Source organism: Sorex araneus, chromosome 5 (genome assembly GCF_027595985.1).
Source record: "Sorex araneus isolate mSorAra2 chromosome 5, mSorAra2.pri, whole genome shotgun sequence".
In the NCBI taxonomy this organism is placed as follows: Eukaryota; Metazoa; Chordata; class Mammalia; order Eulipotyphla; family Soricidae; genus Sorex; species Sorex araneus.
Window position 1 is genome coordinate 99433357 of NC_073306.1, and position 21000 is coordinate 99454356.

At 45.2% G+C, this 21000-nt stretch overlaps 1 protein-coding gene across 2 annotated transcripts in view; it reads right to left on the reverse strand.

The window, feature by feature from the left end:
• LOC101539297 (multidrug and toxin extrusion protein 2-like) overlaps window positions 1–21000 on the reverse strand; it is a 58141-nt gene that overhangs the window by 20128 nt on the left and 17013 nt on the right. For both annotated transcript variants that reach the window (XM_055139383.1, XM_055139382.1), the window contains exons 6-10: window positions 20649–20693; window positions 19961–20058; window positions 17112–17209; window positions 13755–13868; window positions 12411–12478 (exon numbers count right to left, since the gene is read on the reverse strand). In XM_055139383.1, the coding sequence (XP_054995358.1) occupies window positions 12411–12478; window positions 13755–13868; window positions 17112–17209; window positions 19961–20058; window positions 20649–20693 (423 nt within the window). The remainder of the gene's footprint in view (window positions 1–12410; window positions 12479–13754; window positions 13869–17111; window positions 17210–19960; window positions 20059–20648; window positions 20694–21000) is intronic.

Here is a 21000-nt window from a genome sequence, read left to right on the forward strand (position 1 = left end):
ACACCCACATGGTCCCCCAAGCCCACCAGGAGTGATTCCTGACTGCAGAGCCTGGAGTAAGCCCTGTGCACAACCAAGTGTAACCCCCCACACTCAAGAAACCAAGACCCACCAGGGAGATGAGCACATGCTTAGCACATGTTAGTGGAGTACTGATGGACCCCTGAGCACTGCTAGCTATCAACAGGAGTGAGCCTGAGACCCCTGAGCACTGCTGGAGTGACTCTTATAGGAAAGCCCAAAAACAAAACTAGTAAGATTTAGTAACCAAAAGACAAGTTGATTTGAGTGTTCATTTTGGAGTCACACTTGAGGTGTTCCCAGTGACTCGCAGCCTGGAGCTTGAGGGTGACTCCCAGAAGTGCTCAATGTGGTGCTGGGGACTGAACCTGGGCCTCCAGCAAGCAAAGCCTGTGCTCACGGCTTTGAGCTATGCCCTTGTACCCACAAACAGCTGTTTTTATTTTTTAATGAAAAGAGGTTAAAAAGCAAGATCAATCTAGGAGGTCAGCTTCTACTTACAGGAAATTTAGTACATAGGGAAATAAAGTGTAGAGAAAGAATAGTGCTTCCCCATCCCCCACCTGAGTTGGGAAAAACAAAACTCTCCGAAAGAGTAAATCAAGTGCTAGTCATAGGAATAAAACAGCACCCCAGAAATACACACCCTTAAAAAAAAAAAAAGAAATACACAACCTTGTGAAATGTTATGGATGAAGAAATAAATCTTTGTCATTTCACTGTTATTGGGTTAATTTTTTTTTTCACAATGCCAGAAGTCAATTCCAGAGCTTCACACAAAGGAGATCTGAGCTCTGCGGTATGGCCCCAAACAAAACAAAACAAAACAAAACAGATTATATGAAAGTAAACCATGAGGTATGCACATTCAACAGTCTCTATTTTTCCCTTGCCTATTTAATAATTTGACTGAAGCAATTATTTTATATATAATTTTTATTGACTCACTGTGAAATACAGTTACAAAGCTTTCATGTTTGAGTTTCAGTCATACAAAGATCGAACACCCATCCCTTCATCAGTGCACATTTTCTACCACCAACATCCCCAGTATCCCTACCTCGCCACATACCATCCCAACTCTCCCCCTGCCTCTATGGCAGACAATTTCCCCCATACACTCTCTCTCCTTTTGGGCATTATGCTTTGCAATATAGATACTGAGAGGCCATCACGTTTTGTCCTTTATCTACCTAAAGCAATTATTTTTGAAGGTGTTGCTTAATGCTCTCCTGGCATCCAGAGTGACTAATGTGATTCTGATCTTCTTGTTGTTTTATTTGCTTTCTGGGCCACACCTGGCAGTTGCTCAAGGCTTACTTCTGGCTCTATGCTCAGGTATCACTCCTGGCAGGGCCCAGAGGACCAACTATGGTGCCAGGGATTGAACCCAAATTTGGCCACATGCAAGGCACGCGTCCTACCTCTACTGCATACTATCGCTCCAGCCCCATGCCTCCATATAATCGGAGGGAGCAAAGTCTTTGACTCAATACTTCAAAATTTATTTTTTAAAGAATCTAAGAAGAAATGGATTAAAAAATCTATTGGCTTTATTCCTGAGGACCATGAACATCACTGGGGTCTGACACTGTGCAGCACATCAGGAAAAAAAATTTTTTTCTTTAGAAATCAGAAGAAACAGGCCATCTTGATGCTACAATCCACAGAGAAGCGGCAGGCATTCTGGTGAGCAACTCGGCCCGGACAATGCTCCGGACCCGAACCGGGGCCAGCAACACCGGGGGGCCGGAGGGAGGAGGTGCCGCCTGCACACCTTCTCCGGATGGAACCCTGGCGACACTGAGCAGCAACTAACACGGCTCCAGGATTCGGGACTGGGACAGATCCGAGCCGCGCGGCCGCACTAGCGGCCCCGCGACCTTTTCTCTCAGAGAGCCAGCCCTGTGTAACCTCAGAGAGCCAGCACCTGTGTAAACTCAGAGAGCCAGCACCTGTGTAACCTCAGAGAGCCAGCATGCATGTGCCATCCCATACATCTAAGCAACAACCCCCATGACAAATGGAGTTATTAATATGAATAAATTTTTACTGCGTGTTGTTAAAAAAAAAAAGAGGTAGAAATCAGAAGGGAAAACCTAGTAGAGACTATTGGGAGGACCCACTCAGGTTGAAAGCTGCGTGCCAAAAGTAGACTATAGACTGAACATGATGGCCACTCAATAAATACCTCTATTGCAAACTACAACATCCAACAGGAGAGAGAACAAAAGGGAATGCCCTGCCACAGAGGCAGGGTGGGGTGGTGGGGGTTGGGGTGGGGGTGGTGGGAGGGATACTGGGAACACTGATTGAGGAGAATGGGCATTGGTGGAGGGATATAAATGAAATGCAAACATGAAAGTTCATAAGTTTGTAATTGTACCTCATAGTGATTCATTAATAAAAAATTAAAAAAAAAAGAAATCAGAAGAAACAAAGTGAGGATCAAAGAGCCTGAGGCATTCGAGAGGAAGACAGATTCAGACCGAGGTCTTGCTCCCTGGGTGACTCAGGTGCAGTGAGGGTATATGCCGCTTCCTTCAAGAGGCAAAAGGACAAAGAGAAGAAAGCTGTGCCCAGCAGTCATGTCCTGAACAGAAGCAGAATGATGTTGACCACTTATGAAAGCGGGACAAACGTGATTCACTTTCTATGCATAAAGGTCTGGGCAGGGGTGGGGTGGGAACTGGAGTGGTATTTCCTTCCGCACTGATGCAAGACCTTCACTAACTGTGCGAACAATGCTCACCAGCATTTATAAAATCACTCTAGGGGCCAGAGGGCTTGGCCGAGGGGCAGCAAGATGCACACCCGAGGCTTTGAGTCCATTCCCAGCACTGCCTGCCATGAGTGCTATGACATGGTTCTCAGAACCACAAGTGTGACATCCCCCAACCACACCCCCTGCAGTACACTACAACCAAGTGTGCAACACCCAGACAGCAAAACAACTGCAAAATGAGGCTGTCAGCAAAGGGAGAGAAAAGTCATATTGGTGATGGTAACTAGTTTCCAGATTTTTCAGACAAGTCCTATCATTGTGTCACTGTCATTGTCATCCCGTTGCTCATCGATTTGCTCAGCGGGCACCAGTAACATCTCCATGTGAGACTTGTTGTTACTGTTTTTGGCATATCGAATATGCCACAGGTAGCTTGCCAGGGCTCTGCCATATGGGAGAAATAGTCTCAGTAGCTTGCCAGGCTCTCCGAGAGGAACGGACGAATCGAACCTGGGTTGGCCACATGCAAGGCAAACTCCCTACCCCCTGTGCTATCACTCCAGCCCCAGACAAGTTCTATATAAAACACAATTCCAATGTTTTTTTACCCTTCACAAACTGAAAACAGTGATGTAACTGAAACCAAATCCTAGTCACTTCCTTGATTTGGACAAATGATCTCTTTGGACCCCTTTCTTTGTATATAAAGATGTGGGAAACAGCAATTAATACCTTCCATGCAGTTTCAATGAAGATTCTATATGTCACTATCTCTAAAAGGGCTTCAATGATGCCTGCCTGAAGCATAAGTGAGACTCTTAAATGTTTCACCAAAGCTGCAGGCAAATGAGACGAGCACAAACTCATACCAGGTGACAGCAGTACCCCAGGTTTGATCCCCAGCACCACGTGGTCCCCAGGGCACTGCAGGGTGCAGCCTTGCATTGCAGGGCCTGTAGACATCTAGGACTTCTGAGGTATCCCCTTTGTAGCTCAATTTCTCCCTATATTCTGAGGACAGTGCTGTCTGTCCCAGACTCCACGGTCCCGTCCTGACACCATGCTCAGAACTATGTCGAGCATCAGGGCATCCTCGGGCCCTTGCAGTGAACTGGCAGCCCAGTAGAGACCCCAGGCCTCCTGAACCGCGACTGGGGAAAGCAAAGAAAGGAGAGTGGGGCTGGACAGACAGTCCAGCAGGTAAGGCGCCTGCCCTGGGGTCAATCCCCAGCACCACACAGAGTGCCCTGAGCAACATTAGGAGTAATTCCTGAATGCAAAGTCAGGAGCAAGCCTTGAGCACAGCTGGCTGTGGCCCCAAAAACAAAAGGAAAGGAAGCAAGAAATCAAGCAAGTTGGGAGTCAGGGTGAAGCAGGAACATGGGAATACTGGTGGAAGGAAGTTGACACCAGTTTGAGGATTGGTGTCGCAACATTATATGCCTAAAACTCAACAAATAACTTTGTAAATAACAGTGCTTTAAAAAAAATAGGAAGGAAGCGAGCAAGAGGTCAGTTATACATAGGTACTGACTATACACGGGTGCATTAGGGTTCCTTCGGGAGGGTGGCCCCGGCGACGCTCAGGGCTTACTCCCGGCAGGCCCGGAACTCCATGTGGGGGCCGGTACTGAACCTTGGTTGGACACGTCTCCGGCCCTGTTTATCAAATTTTTTAGGAAGAGCCTTTAACAAACATGGGGGGAAAATGCTATGTGATACTATTAAGTGAAAGAAAAACAACTAACAAATGTGGATAAAGTGAGGTGAACAAAAAGATTTTCAAATCATGCAGTTTTGTATAACCTGGATGGAACCGTAGGGAACCAAATTAAGTGACATAAACCAGAGAGAGAAGGACAGATACTAGACAATATTAGCTGTAAAGCAGAGAGAATGAAACTGGGGACTACGTTTTATTCAAGAACGATAAACTCTGGGCCTGGAGCGATAGCACAGTGCATAGGGCATTTGCCTTGCACACGGCCAACCCAGGTTTGACTCCCAGCATCCCATATGGTACCCCAAGCACCACCAAGGGTAATTCCTGAGTGTAGAGCCAGGCGTAACCCCTGTGCATTCCCAGATGTGACCCCAAAAAAAGAAAAAAATATTCAAGAACTAATATTTGTCGCTCTGTCTAACCATTCATCAATTTAAAGAAGGCCTTTGATTCTGTTGAGACTGAAGCGGTCATCGAAGCCCTAGCCCAGCAGAGCATTCAAACTCAGTACAACAAGATCCTCTGTGAGTTTTTTTGTGGATTCACCACCAGTATCTCACCATTCTACAAGGAAGTGGTCATTGACATAAAAAGAGGGGTTCGGCAGGGTGATACCATTTCACCAAAACTCTTCAGTGCCACCCTCGAGAACATCATGTGACAACTGGAATGGGAAGAAATGTGAGTGAAGATTGATGGTCGGCAACTACACCACCTCTGCTTCACTGATGACATTGTTCTTATAACACCAAACATTAGCCAAGTGACACAAATGCTGGCCAACTTCGACCGCGAGCGTGGAAAGGTCAGACTGCAGCTGAATCTCACCAAAACAATGTTCATGAAAAACGAACTAGTCCTTGATGTTCCATTTGCTCTCAACAGAATGAACATCTCCAAATGCAGCAGCTATGTGTACCTGGGTCAATAACTCAACATGAGGAACGACTTGGTGCCAGAATTGCACAGGAGGAAGAGAACAGCGTGGAATGCCTTCAAGAATGTTGAACAAGTGGCTAAGAGGATGAAGAATCTCTGGCTCCAGGCACATCTTTTTTTTTTTTAAATTTTTTTTGCTTTTTCGGTCACACTCGGCAATGCACAGGGGTCACTCCTGGCTCTGCATTTAGGAATTACCCCTGGCAGTGCTTAGGGGACTAATGGGATGCTGGGAATCGAACCTGGGTCAGCCGAGTGCAAGGCAAATGCCCTACCCATTGTGCTATCGCTCCAACCTCCACATCTTTTCGATTCCACCGTTCTTCCTGCACTAACATCTGCCTTAGAGACCTGGGTCAAGTGCAAACAGGATAAGAACACTATTTGGGTCTCCCAAAGAGGAATCCAAAGAGCTATGCTTAAAGTATCATGTTTTACTCAAATGAGAGAAGGAATCCGAGTTCCGGCCTCCATCAATAATCAAGAATCAGGGACACTGTCTAATTTGCCAAGCCATGGAAAATCAGATGGGCCGGACACATAAAGCGATTTAGAGACGACAGCTGAACTAGAGTTGTTACCCACTGGACTCCACGGGACATCAAAAGACCGAGTGGTCACCCACCTACGAGATGGTCAGACTTCTTCATCAAAACCCTGAACGAGGCTCGCCGCCGAGATGTGATCCCGGGGGCCACACGTGTGCGGCCTCTCCACAGCTGCACAAGCATGATTCCAGAGGCCAGCTAAACTACTTTTGGTACCGGCAGCTCCTTGCAGAATGTCTCCAGACTGAGAACTAAGCTGTAGCCCCATGCCTGCCCAGGAGGGGAAAGGTATTTCTCTCTCTCTCTCTCACACACACACCTTTCCTTTGCTGGGGTAGGTGGGGAGGGCATGGCAACTTCCATATTATGAGGACCACAGATGAGAGTTACAAGCTTGCAATGATCCAATATCTGGAAGAAATTTCCCTGGACTTAGTTGCTAAAATACAGAAATCCAAAACCGCACGGCCACAATTGCGGTCGCGCAAACTCATATCTCTTCACCACAGGTCTGACTCTAGTGGGGAACTCCTAACAATAATAGAGAGATTTTTGTTGAAATATCGAATGTAACCAAAGTAAAGAGAAAGTAAAGTGAAATTTATCAGTTACGGGGTGGGGGCGGGGTGGGATGGGAGGTATGCTGGTTTTTTTTTTTTTTTGGTGGTGGAATATGGGCACTGGTGAAGGGATGGTTGTTTCAGCATTGTATAACTGAGACTTAAACCTGAAAGCATTGTAATTTTCCACATGGTGATTCAATAAAATAAAATTAAAAGAAAAATAAAGAACGCAAAAAAACAAAAACAAACAAACAAAAAAAACTCTGAACAAAGCTCTTCGTGTTCCTGGAGAGAGCAGATACTATTGGGCTACACTAGCACGCGACAGGGATGAATGGAGATGTTACTGGTGCCTGCTTGAGCAAATTGAAGATCACAAGTGACAATTGATTCAAGAATGACAAACCCTTGGCTACGGATTACAAAACTTGGGTCCCCAGGCAGTGGAGGAGCTGGTGGTGAGGGCAGAGGGGCAGGGGGACCCTTGGGCATTTGGTGGTGGTGAAGGTACACTGACTGTACATCAAAACCATAAAGTTTAAAAATACTAAAATCTGATTACCTAAACTATAATAAAAATTAACTTTTTTTAAAAGATGGCAAAGGATGAGTGCAATGTAATTCAAGTGTAATTCTGTTATTTTTTTAAAGCCACACCCAGCTGTGTTCAGGGCTTACTCCTAACTCTGCACTCAGAGATCCTGGTGGGCTAGGGGATCCATTTGGGGTGCTGGGGGTTGAACCCGGGTTGGCCACACGCAGGGTAAACACCTACCTGCTGTACTATCACTCTGACCCCTTTATTTATTTACTGGTTTGTTTTGTTTTGGCCATACTCAGGAGTGCTCAGGGCTTACTCCTGGTTCTGGGCTTGGGGAACCATGTGGTGCTGGGAATCAAAACTGTGCTGGATGCCTGCAAGGCAAGAATCTTACCCACTCTACTCTCTCTCCAGCTCTAACTTGAGATATTTTGTTGCTGTTCTCTTGGAGGTTTTTTTTGTTTTGTTTCGTTTTGTTTTGATGTAGGATCACACCTGGCAGTGCTCAGGGCTTAATCCTGCTCTGCACTCCGGGGTCACTTCTGGGTGGGCTCAGGGGACCATAGGGGACTAGGGATTGAACCTGGTTTGGCCACAGGTGACGCTAGTGCCCACCCACTGTCCTGTATTTCTGGCATCTGATCATGTTTTCTAAATTTCCTTTTTATCCATGCTACTGGTTTGGAAATATATTCTATTTCTATTCTTGTTATACACCCTAAAATGACAGATTCAGGGCTGGGAAATAATTCAGTGGCTAAACGCACCTGCCTAGCAAGTGTGAGGTCGTGAGTACCTGCCACATGGGCAGTACATGGTCCTAGGGGCTCCAGCTGTCTGGAACCTGTGGTTCTGCCATGGTGTTCCTGAGCTCTGAAGGACAACCAGGTGTGCAAGTGCCATGACTATGTGTGACAACTGCGAAGAGAAGTGTGGTCACAAAGACACTAAAGGAACACCCCCTTCACTGAGGATCAATGAGAAGAGGCCGAGTACCAACAACCAAGCATGAAGCCCTCCAGTCACTGCACAGTAGCGAAAGGAAAGGGGGTTGGCAAGATAGGGAGCTCCCAGGTGGGAGCAGCAAGTAGGGAGCTTATCTTGTACACGGCAGACCCAGCACCCTCTATGGTCCCTATATGCTTGACCCACTAGGCATGATCCCTGAACACAGAGCCAGGAGTAAGCCCTGAGCACTATCAGGCCCTCCCCGCCCCCAAAGGAAGGAGGAAATGTCAAAATGCATACTGATTTAAAAATACAATCACTATTATGTGTGAAGTGCTGCATTTGACTCCAAGCACTGCTGGGGGAGGTCGTGATGGCCACTAAGCCTGTTCCAGCAGGTACAAGCCCTGCCAAGCCCACCATGCCAGGCACAGCAGCACCAGGAGTGGGAACCCGGATTAACAAGAATTAACTATCTTTCCTCTCTTCTCTGGAAAAAAACCAGCTGCTCTTCCTCAATATAGTCAAAAGCATTTACTACAAGCTCATAGCAAACACTATACTCAAGGGGCAAAATACTAAAAGTCTTCCCTTGAAGATCGGGCACAAGACAAGGTTGCCCACTCTCACCACTTCTATCCAATATAATACTGAGAATACTTGCTGTAGCAACTAGAAATCAAAAAGATATCAGGGGCATCCAGATAGGAAAGAAAGAGGTCAAGTTCTTACTGTTTGTGGATGGCATGATACTATACTTAGCAAATCCTAAAGACTACAAAGAAGCTCCTAGAAACGATAGATTTGTATAGTAAAATGGCAGGCTACAAAATTAATACACAAATGTCCTAGGCTTTCTTATATACAAATAATGAAATAGAAGAGGAGAAATCAAGAAAACAATCCCATTCACAATTGTGCCTCAGAAAATCAAGTGCTGGGGGCCGGGGCAATAGCATAGCGGGTAAGGCATTTGCCTTGCATGTGGCTGACCCGGGTTCAATCATTGGCAACTCACATGTAATTCCTGAGTGCAGAGACAGAAGTAATCCCTGAGCATTGCTGGTCTGACCCAAAAAACCAAACAAACAAAAAGAGAATCAAGTGCCCCAGAATCAGCCAAACAAAATAGGTGAAAGAACTGTCACTGTCATCCCGTTGCTCATCGATTTGTTCAAGCGGGCACGAGTAACGTCTCTCATTGTAAGACTTATTGTTACTGTTTTTGGCATATCCAATATGCCACGGGTAGCTTGCCAGGCTCTGCCGTAGGTGAAAGAACTATATAAAGAAGTTATAAAACACTACTTCAAGAAATAGAAGAGAGCATATGAAAATAAATAAGGTACATAGAGGAAAATGTAGGCAGAACCTTCCATGACATTGAAGGTAAAGTCATCTTCAGGATGAAACACCACTGACTATGCAAGTGGAAGCAGAGATAAATAAATGGGACTACATTAAACTAAGAAGCTATGTACCTCAAAAGAAACAATTACTAGGATACAAAGACAGCCCATAGAACATGAAAAATTATTTATCCAACACCAATCTGATAAGAAGTTAATATCAAAGATATATATAAGGTTAAACTTTACAAGAAAAAGATATCCAATCCCACCAAAACAAAACAAAAGGGGGGAAAGAAGAAAAAATTCCTCAAAGGAGAAATATAAATGGCCAAAAAGCATATGAAAAAATATTCTGTATCACTAATCATCAGGGAACTGCAAATCAAAAAACATTGAGATATCATCTCACACCACCTGAGACTAGTACACATCAAAAAGAACAAGATTGGGGCTGGATCGACAGCACAGTGGGTAGGATGTTTGCCTTGCACACGGCTGACCTGGGTTGATTCCCAGCATCCCATATGGTCCCCCAAGCACCGCCAGGAGTAATTCCTGAGTGCATGAGCCAGGAGTAACCCCTGTGCATAGCCGGGTATGACCCAAAAAGGAAAAAAAAAGGACAAGAACAACCAGTGATGGTGCAGATTTGGGGAGAAAGGGACTCTCATTCATTGCTGGTGGGAATGCCTACTGGTCTAGCCTTTTTGGAAAACAATATGGACATTGCTCAAAAAAACAGAAATTGAGCTTCCATGTGGCAATACCACTCCTGGGAACATACCCTTAGGGGCCCAAAAACGCAATGTAGAAAAGCCATCTGAACTGCTATGTTCATTGCAAATCTATTCACAATAGCCAGAATCTGGAAATAGCCTAAGAACAGAGATTAGGTAAAGAAACTATGGTACATCTACACAATAGAATACTATTGTCAGGAAATTTGCTTATACACGGAGGGACATGGAAGCATCATGCTGAGTAAAATGAGTCAGAGGGATAGGGACAGACATAGAATGATGGAACTCAACTGCAGGATATAAAAAAACAGTGGTAAAGAAATTGGTGTTGAAACATTGCATGCCAATCATGAATAATTAAAAATAGCACTGTAGCACTGTCTTCCCATTGCTCATCGATTTGCTCAGCGGGCACCAGTAACGTCTCCATTGTGAGACAGTAACAATAATTTAAGAATATTTTTTAAAATATTTTTTATAAAAACATAGTAGGAGAATAATACCCAAATAAATAATAGCCAAATAAGTAATACCCAAAGACAGTAGAAACAAAGAGTAGGAAGACCAGTCTACAGTGGGAAGCTTGCCACAGTGCATGTGTGCGGGAGGGGAAGGGTCAGTGAGCACAGAGAAGGGACCGCTGATAATCAGAAATGATCACTGTGGACAGAGACACAGTGCTGAGAGGAGGCAAGTTTATACGCACGATGACCTTTCAGTACTGCAAACCACAGTGCCTAAGAGGAAACAGAGAGACAAGGAGAAGAAAAGTGTCTGCCACAGAGATGTCAGCTGGGGTGGAGGATGAAGGGAAACTGGGGACACTGGTGGCAGAAAACGTACACTGGTGAAGGGATGGGAATTGGAAAATAGTATGACTTAAACCCAATCATGACCAACTTTGTAACAAAAAAAAATTTTATTAAGGCAGTCAGTAACAGAATAAGTATAAAAGAAGATCTGAAAAAAAGGTAGAGTTACCTAATCCCTCACATCACATAGTTCCCCCATTCCGGCCACCCCTGAGAACCAGGAGTGGTCCCCTATTAATCCTATGCTGGGTGTGGGCCAAAAACAAAAGAAAGAGAGTTCCTGGGCAGGTGTTGTTTGCCACAAGCTTCTCAAAAGCTCAAGGTTTTTCCATGCAAGAAGCGAAACAAACGCAAACCCTCACTTGAGAGAGAGAGAGAGGGGGGGGGAGAGAGAGAGAGAGAGAGAGAGAGAGAGAGAGAGAGAGAGAGAGAGAGAGAGAGAGAGAGAGAGAGAGAGAGAGGAAAGAGAGGGGGGGGAGAGGGAGAGGGAGAGAGAGAACAAGAGAGACCACTCACTGGGCATAGTTGAAACTGGAAACCCGAGGGTAATTTCGTGCTCTTCCCATTCCCTGCCTTGTTTTCACACCTGAACATGGAGTATGTCCTGTCCTGTCATCTGTCTCCACAGCACAGGAGTCTGCCCAGAAGCCTCTGAGTTGCCCGGCAAGGCGGTTCCCACACTTCCTTCCAGCACCCCTCCCCTGCCTCTCCACCCCAACCTGTTCTCTGCACTGTGTCTGCACGGCACCAGCAGCACGGCCTTCACCTCTTTCCTCACAAACCCTCAGCAGGGCCCGACACACCAAGAGTTCTTTCCCCTCCTGGAGCCTGGCTCTGGCCTCCCGTGCTGATGCTCCTCTCCTATAGCTTCTCAGCACATGGCCAGTCCAGACACATTCCTGACTGTCATTCCTGACAATCTCTACAGAAAGTGTCAGTTTCTGTTTTTAATCATATCAGACATTTTTTTCCCTTTTGGTGCATGCCACCTATGCCTGTATTAATTTTATTCCTATATTTACTTGTTTATCTGTCCCTACTGAACCACAAGGCATAAGAAGGCAACAGTGTCCCCATCTTAGTCTCAATGGACCCAAGCTGCAACTCCACTCTGCTTAACAGATACACCAGGCACTGTTCTAAGAATTTGACAGGTATTAGCATATTTACTCTTTACCTACTAGGGAGGTATTTGTTTTTCTCTTTTTTTATGAAGCCATCAAAGCTCAGAAAGATTAAGTAATGACCCATGGTCACAAAGTAGGATAACAGCATAGCCAGGACTTCAGTCTAGTATGTCCGACTCCCAAACCAGGAGAATGTCCTAGTATATTCTCTGTTGTCTTTGTGCTCATTTATTCTCATGTCATCTGGTCCTTCTCTTCTGGTACACAACGTGGTGGGTACTTGACACCGTGTACACCGAGTGAATGCAATGATTATGACCCAACTGCCTTTGTTCAAGGAAAGGGGTGACTCTTACCATGAAGGACCTTACCATGTAAGCTGCAGAGGCCAGTTCATAAATGATGGCCTGGGCTCCAAGTTCTGTCACATTAATCAGTCCTGAAATGACACACATGTACACACACTCAATACACATAGAAAGTGAGTTTAAGCAAACATTTCCCTTATGGAACAAGAATACATCCAAATGTCAGAGAAGCCAAGCTTGCTCCCAGTAGTATAACCACACATTGGAAAAATTCACTGTCTTCACCGAGAACTGCAGACAGCTTGTCCCAGGAGCTGCCAAGAACTCAGGCAGCAAAATATGACACAGTCATTACAAGCCCCAACTCCACCAGAATAAAAACCACTAGGCTTTAAGTAGAAAATAATGAGTTTCCTAGAATTGCAGTTCATTCTCAGGAGACTGTGGGTCAAGCATGGAAATAAAAGGAAAGGCAGCGATGGGGTTCCTATAGAACTGAGGGACTTCAAGTTTCCACAGACACAGAGACCCAAGCATCAGTTATTATCACTCCTAGCCTAGTCTTTTCTCCTTCTTCACTAGCAACATAACTTGGTGAATACTTTTGACCGACTATTCTAGTTTTGATAGAAATAGAGATTGTATTTAAATCAGAAACAAATTATTCATTTTGCAAATATCTTAAAAATGTGTTATGATGTCTAGCAAATATCAGCTGAAGTAGAACATGAGCCAAGAGTCTGTGACCTAAATGTGGGGTTTTCATTCTCCTACTTTGGTTTTTCTTTCTCTTTTTCCTTTTTTTTTTTTTTTTGTCTTTGGGCCACCTAATGGTGCTCAGGGCTGCTTCCTGGCTCTGCACTCAGGGATCCTTCCTGGTGAAGCTTGGGGGATCACTTAGGGTACCAAGGATGGAACCTGAATCAGCCATGTGCAAGCCAACCACTATACATGCTGTACTATTGTTCCAGCTCCATCCAAACCCCAATGTTAGCAAACCTGAAAGTGTTCTCCCTTTCTGATTCCATGAATGAAGACTGGCAGAAGACCTAAAGCCCCCTCCCCACTTGAATATGCTTCAAGTACACCGAGGATTTAAACCAATATTGAAAACTTCCATGAGAACCTGCCAAAATGAAGCAGGGGGATCCAGAGTGAGAGTACAGAGGGTAAGGCACTTGCCATACATGCTGCTGACCTGGGTTTGATCCCCGGTACCCCATATGATCTCTCAAACATCACCAGGAGTGAACCCTAAGTACTGCTGAGTGTGGCCCCAAAACCAAAAGACAAACTAATTAATTGAATAAAATAAAGAGGAAGGAGAAGAAGTCCTTAAGATTCTGGGAAAGCTTTGATCATCCATGATGAGCAGGTTGTTAGTTTCCCACTGAACTGTTGACGAACCTGCAAGTAAGGTCCCGATCTCAAAGGTCCACCACTCGATGCATACCATGAACATACTGGGAATCGCCAGCTGTATGAAGGGGCCCCACTCCTGGAAACATTCCTTTGACCAGCCTGGAGAATGGGAAGGAAACAAGCATTTCTTTTCCAGCTACTTCACACGCTGTCCCTCCCTCACCAAATGGTCAGAAAGCGGGAGTACATTTGTTGTACCCATTAGGATGCATTCAACTGTAAGTTAAAAATACAACCATTCAATCTAGTTAACCATTAAAAGCTTACATAACTGGGGCTGGAGTGATAGCACAGCGGGTAGGGCGTTTGCCTTGCACGCGGCCGACCCGGGTTCGATTCCCAGCATCCCATATGGTCCCCTGAGCACCGCCAGGGGTAATTCCTGAGTGCAGAGCCAGGAGTGACCCTTGTGCATCGCCAGGTGTGACCCAAAAAGCAAAAAAAAAAAAAAAAAAAAAAAAAAAAAAAAAAAAAAAAAGCTTACATAACTGGCTCCTGCAACTTAAATCCTAGTTCAGTACTAGGGTGCAAAGAACTGTAGCTTCCTGAATGACAATGAGGAGCTTCCAAGAGAAAGCTGAACAGGCAACCACAATGCTCCGGTCATTTTCTGCAAACGCTTTTTCTCATCTTTGGCCTCTTCCCCATGAGATAGCACACTTCAAATCCCTCTCCCCAGTCTGGGCTATCATGTCATTGTTATTGTAAGTTCAGCCTGTTATTTTAAAATTTATTTTCTTCTTCCCCTTGTTGCAGTGAGGATTGAGACGGAAAGAGTCGCACATGGACTACAGTGTCCCTATTTAGCTGTGGGGCTCAGTGGGACCATATGGATGTTGGGGGTTGAACCTGGGCTGGTCACATGCAAGGTAAGCACCTTATCTACTATACTAGCTCCCTGGCCCCTTTTAAAACTTCTATTATTATTATTATTATTATTATTATTATTGGTTTGAAAGCCAATACACGGTGGTACTTGGGGGCTACTCTCAGCTCTGTGCTTAGGACTCACTTGAAACTTGGGCTCAGGGGTGACTCCGGGGACCAGACTACTGGATCTATTTTATTTGTTTCTGGGCCAAAATCCAAAAATACCCAGCAGTGCTCAGGGCTTACTCCAGGCAGGTTTGAGAGACCATATGGGATGTAGTGGATCGAACCTGTGCAAGGCATATGTCCTACCCCTGGACCATACTGTACCGGATATTGACTGGACCCGGGCAAACCACATCCAAGCATGCACTCCACCCACCTGAGAAGTTGTAAACAAATTCTCTTTTTTGGGGTTGGGGGATAGGGGTGCTAGAGCTCAAACCCAGGCCCCCTGCAGGTAAAGCACGTGCTTTACATCAAGCCCATCTGGGGACAGGCTCCAGGGAAACAGTTTATCTCATGGGCATTTGGCAAACTTGCTGAGCCTCAAGGAAGGCTCATATTCAATTGTGCAGCTTATAGCCCTTTCTTCAGCTGCTTACTCCCCAGTTCAAACTGTTCTTCTCTTTGTGCTCTAATCTTCTATTTCTCATCTCTCTGCCCTGTTGTCCTCACTGCAGCTCTCTGCATTGTTCTTAGACTTTCTCTTCTCTGTTTTCTAACTATCCCTTAAGCTGTGTCTTAATCTAATTCTCCTTAATTACTGCTTCAATTTTTAGCAATTATAGTTTGTACTTCTAAGTATTTACTTGGCTCTTTTATATCTAAAGTGAGAAACAGGACAACTATACTACCTTTTAGTACATCTAGACAATGCTGTATTTGAAGTACTAGCTAAAGGAATCAAAAAAGGAAGAAACGGGCATCAAAATTAGAGAAGAAGGGGTAAAAAAGTCTATGTATTTTTTTTTTTTTTTGCTTTTTTTGGGTCACACCCAGCGATGCTCAGGGGTTACTCCTGGCTTTGCACTCAGGAATTACTCCTGGAGGTGCTTGGGGGACCATATGGGATGCTGGGGATCAAACCCGGATCGGCCGCGTGCAAGGCAAATGCCCTACCCGCTGTGCTATCGCTCCGGCCCCTAAAAGTCTATGTATTGAAACATGGCGTGATCCAAGATATAGAAAACAAACAAAAAAAAGAATTCACAAGAAAACTACCAAAGCAAAAGAGGTCAGCGGAGTTTCAGAGGACAGAGTGAACAAAAAGAGACAGAAGCTGGTCAGAGGTTCAGAGCAGGGGGAAGGGAAATAGGAAGATAGTGCCCAGTGGGTACAGTTCTCAGAAGGGCTGATGAGGTTTGGAATAGTTGGTGGTGATGGTTTGCACAACACTGTCAATGTACTTAATATTTTATTAAGTACTTAATATTATTTTGAACTTTACATTCAAAAATGATTAAAATGGCAAGCTTTATGTAATTTATATAAGTTTATGAATACCTGGAAAGGATATTTTAGATATTTAGGCCACTTTGTACTGATTGTTTAAGATAGTTTGATATCTGTTCACCCGAGTGATAAGGCTTTTGTTTGTGTGTTTGTTTGGAACAGGGGATGCTGCCAGCAATGATCTGGTCCAGCAATACTCGGGGTTACCAGGGTCAGGTAACAGTGTCCAGGTAAGGATGCCTGTCAAACTCCAGGTTTTGCATATGCTAAGCTCCTGCTCCACCAGTTGAACTATCTCCAGTCCTCAAACTTCACTGTAACAGACACAGGGTGATTTGTAAGGAACAAGGACAATTTTATTTGTTTGTTTAGGGGCCACAGCCAGTGGTGCCCAGGGCTTATCCTAGCTTACCACTCAGGGATCATTCCTGGTGGAACTCAGGGAACCATGGTGCTGGGAATTGAACCTGGGTTGGTAGGGTGCATATGAAGCAAGCATTCTACCCACAGCACTATTGCTCAGGTCCCAAGCAGAATTTTGTTACTTTCATTTTCATTCATTATTCTTTTTTTTTTTTTTTTTTTTTTTTGCTTTTTGGGTCACACCTGGCGATGCACAGGGGTTACTCCTGGCTCTGCACTCAGGAATTACCCCTGGCCGTGCTCAGGGGACCATATGGAATGCTGGGATTTGAACCCGGGTCGGCCGCGTGCAAGGCAAACGCCCTACCCGCTGTGCTATCTCTCCAGCCCCTCATTCATTATTCTTAAAGCCAGGAGCTGTGAGCAGTTTTCTGTAAACAAAAGCTGCCTTTCCGAGGAAGGAAGGAGGAGAGAAGGAGGGAGGGAGGGAGGGAGGGAGGGAGGGAGGGAGGGAGAGAGGGAGGGAGGGAGGGAGGGAGGGAGGGAGGGAAGGAAGGAAGGAAGGAAGGAAGGAAGGAAGGAAGGAAGGAAGGAAGGAAGGAAGGAAGGAAGGAAGGAAGGAAGGAAGGAAGGAAGGCATCAGTTTCTTCATACCTCCCCAGGTGCTGATGTAGATTTTCTTCCACCGAATGTACAGGAACAGAAGAGCACACAAGAAGAACTGGGAAGTTGTGTTTGCCCAGGCAGATCCTCTGTAGAAGAAAAGGTTGTCATTACCTATGCAAGAATCACAACTATTAAGCTTCTGCAATTTCATTCTCTGGATATTTTAAAACCCTTCTCCATTGCTAACAGACTTGTTTATTTATTTATTTATTTTTTTCATCAAACTCAAAGTTGGAAGAACCAAATGTTACCATTCATCAGTGAAAGAACAAAGAGACATAAAAATGTAGCACTAAGCCTTGTCCTTCACTTAAAGAACCCATCAAATCAAGTCTTAAGTACACAAAGGTCAAAAGGACCTACCAAGCAGCTACTGTGTTCACAATGCTGATCTAGGTCACAGTAGTTTTATATTTCAGATTATAATAAACACATTTTCATTTATAAAATAAATACAGGGCCGGAGCAATAGCACAGCGGGGAGGGCGTTCACCTTGCACTTGCCTGACCCGGGTTCGATCCTCGGCATCCCATATGGTCCCCCAAGCACCACCAGGAGTAATTCCTGAGTGTAGAGCCAGGAGTAACCCCTGAGCATTGCTGGGTGTGACCAAAAAAGCAATATAATATATATATATATGTATATATAAAATAACTACAAATTATCCTCAATAGATGACCTGAAATCACCACACATTATAACCAAGCCCAGCTTGTCAGCTTGTTTTCTCTTCCATTTCTCTAGTTCACGTTCCTGATAAATCCTCACATTTTATCTTTTATTGATCCATTTTTATATTTTCTTCTCTTACGCATCTATTCCCAAACTGTCCTTTGTGTATCTGCCCAGAAAGCTGGTTCTGAGATTCTCTGGAACACAAGGTGGGCGCTGCTCGGTGTACCCGTGGATCACCAGCCCACAGACCATCAGCCCTGAAAAAGGCTCACTCAGTGTTCTGGCATAAACAGATGCTGATGCTGCACATGTTTTATTATTATTATTGTTACTATTATTATTATTATTATTATTATTACTGATTAGTCTTATGTTCCAAATTGTGCAGTTTTTTTCTTGGTGTAACTAATTATAAATAACCAGTATCAACATTAATATGTATAAACAGCCCCCATACAAACAAAAGTCTTGGGGCCAGAGAGATAGTACAGTGGGTAGGGCACTTGCCATACTTGCAGCCTACCTGGGTTCAATCCCCAGCACTCTATGTGGTTTTCTGAGCATCCCTAGGAGTGACCCCTTAGCTCAGAGCCAGGATTAAGCTATGAGCAAATCAGAGTGTGGCCAAAAAATTTAAGAAAAAATTTTTTTTTTTTTTTTTGCTTTTTGGGTCACACCCAGCGATGCTCAGGGGTTACTCCTGGCTTTGCACTCAGGAATTACTCCTGGCGGTGCTTGGGGGACCATATGGGATGCAGAGGATCGAACCCGGGTCGGCCGCGTGCAAGGCAAACGCCCTACCCGCTGTGCTATAGCTCCGGCCCCAAGAAAAAAAATTTTTAAGGAACAAAAATCTTATGAAAATTATCCTGGATTACCTTGTATTTCCTACTTGATTGCATTTTATTCAACACATATTTCTTGCTGGGTTGCGGGGGGGTTGGGGGATGGGGTGCAGGAACATCCCATGCAGTGCTCAGAGGGCCAGGAGGCCATTCTTGACATTGGTGAATGCAAGGGCCCAAGGATGTGGGGCTGCTCGGCCGTGAGACACCGCTTGGGCCCCCTGTCACTGTCACTGTCATCCCATTGCTCATCGGTTTGTTTGAGCGGGCACCAGTAACGTCTCTCATTGTGAGACTTATTGTTACTGTTTTTGGTATATCCAATACGCCACGGGTAGCTTGCCAAACTCTCCGAGAGGGGCAGAAAAATTGAACACGGGTTGGCCGCATGAAAGGCGAACACCCTATCGCTGTGCTATCACTCCAGCTTGGGCCCGCTGGTGCTAGAATTACCTGTTACTCTGGTGAGGATCTGCAGGGCCACACAAAGCATGTACCTTAACCACTGTACTGGTTAAGGTATTCTGGGTCCTGTATTTCATTTTTTTTGGGGGGGGTCACACCTGGCGGTGCACAGGGGTCACTCCTGGCTCTGCACTCAGGAATTACCCCTGGTGGTGCTCAGGGAACCACATGGGATGCTGGGAATCGAACCCAAGTCAGCCGTGTGCAAGGCAAATGCCCTAGCCGCTGTGCTATCACTCCAGCCCCCTGTATTTCATTTTTTAAGTGACTCACTAAACGAGTTTCCTTTAGAAACAAACTGCTCTAAAGCACCTATAAACCACAGGTTCACAGGACTGCTGGCAGGATCCACAGTCAAAAGGGCCAGAGCGTTTGACAGCTGTCAAGGGGCTGAGGGACTAACAGGTGGGATCAGGGGGGCAATCCGAGTTGAGCTTCTCAAACTCTCAATTCTCAAGCTTCATAAAGACGAAATTTGATTCCATTCTGTGTAGTTCAGAGACACTGGGAGAATCTCCAGAAACATCCGTCTCCCCTTGCCTTCCCTCTGGTTACCCCTCAAGGCTTCGCAGTGCTCTCCAACCTAATGCCACTTCAACATGTGGGTGTAGTTCTCATGCGCACTCTCCCAGGACACTCTCCCCACTCTCCGCAGACTCATGCTGCCACTGCTCTCTCCCAGCAGCCTGGGCCAGTGTTCCAGGGCCTGACTGCCTACCTGAACTGTCAGAGAACCGGGGCACCTCCTGGTATTCCTACTAGCTGCGTCACTTCCTGTGACCCTGCCCTAGGCATGGGACCCAACACCAGAAGACTAGTTAGATTTGCTGAGCGAACGGGCCACTACTCACAGCACTCCAAGGTCCAGAACGTACAGCAGTAGGATGTTCATGCCCACGTTGATGACATTCGCTACAATCCCAATAATAACCTGAGGCATGATGATGCCCTAAAATCTCCCAAATAAAAACACATAAACATTTTTCAAAAGCAAATCAGCTCAATGGTGTGAAAAAATATAGATCGGAATGAATATAGGGACCACATCTATAGTTCAGTAGGTGGAATGTTTGCCTTGCATGCAGCTAACCCAGGTTCTATCCCTGCTGCCCCATATGGTCCCCTGAGCCCACCAGGAGGAATCCCTGAGTACAGAGCCAGGAGTAAGCTCTGAGCACTGCCCAAACAAACAAAAAGCATATTCTCTGTGTTTGCCACAAGACCAAAATGGAGGTTCCCAGAGGAGGCGGGCCTAGGCTTTGACTTTGGTCAAAGCCAGAGGAGCTGCAGAAACAAGAGGTGGCCTGGAGGAGTGTGACAGATTGACACCATCATCATCATCATCATCATCATCATCATCATCATCATCTCTCCTTGGATGGCAAAACGCACCCTCCACCCCACAGCTCATCTCCCAGAAAAAAAGCTCGGATGGTGCAGCAGGGGGGAAATTGTGAGTTGCTTTTATGGATAACTCATGAAGAATAGAGAGTATAAATTTCCAGTATTATGGAATAAAAACATAAAAAGAATCTGTACCTGACTTTGTAAATATCTTGTTTGCAGCTGGAATAGAAACACGGCCTAGAAAATGAAATAGATAAACAAGCATTAATACAAAAGTGTAATTCCAACCATTTCCTTCAGTTCTGTACTTTCATAAAGGATATCCTCTATTATTTAGACAATCAGAGTCACACTGCACAAACACTAGGCACTTTCCAGAGTGGTCCCCAAGAGACAGTACAATTACAAGGGTACTTGCTATTATTGGTACCTAAATCTGGGATTTGGGTACCAATAAAAGGCCATTACTCTTCACCTGCTCCCCCCCACACACCCCCATCTACTTCATCCCTTCTAAAATTCCAGAGAAGTCTCAGGGGAACAT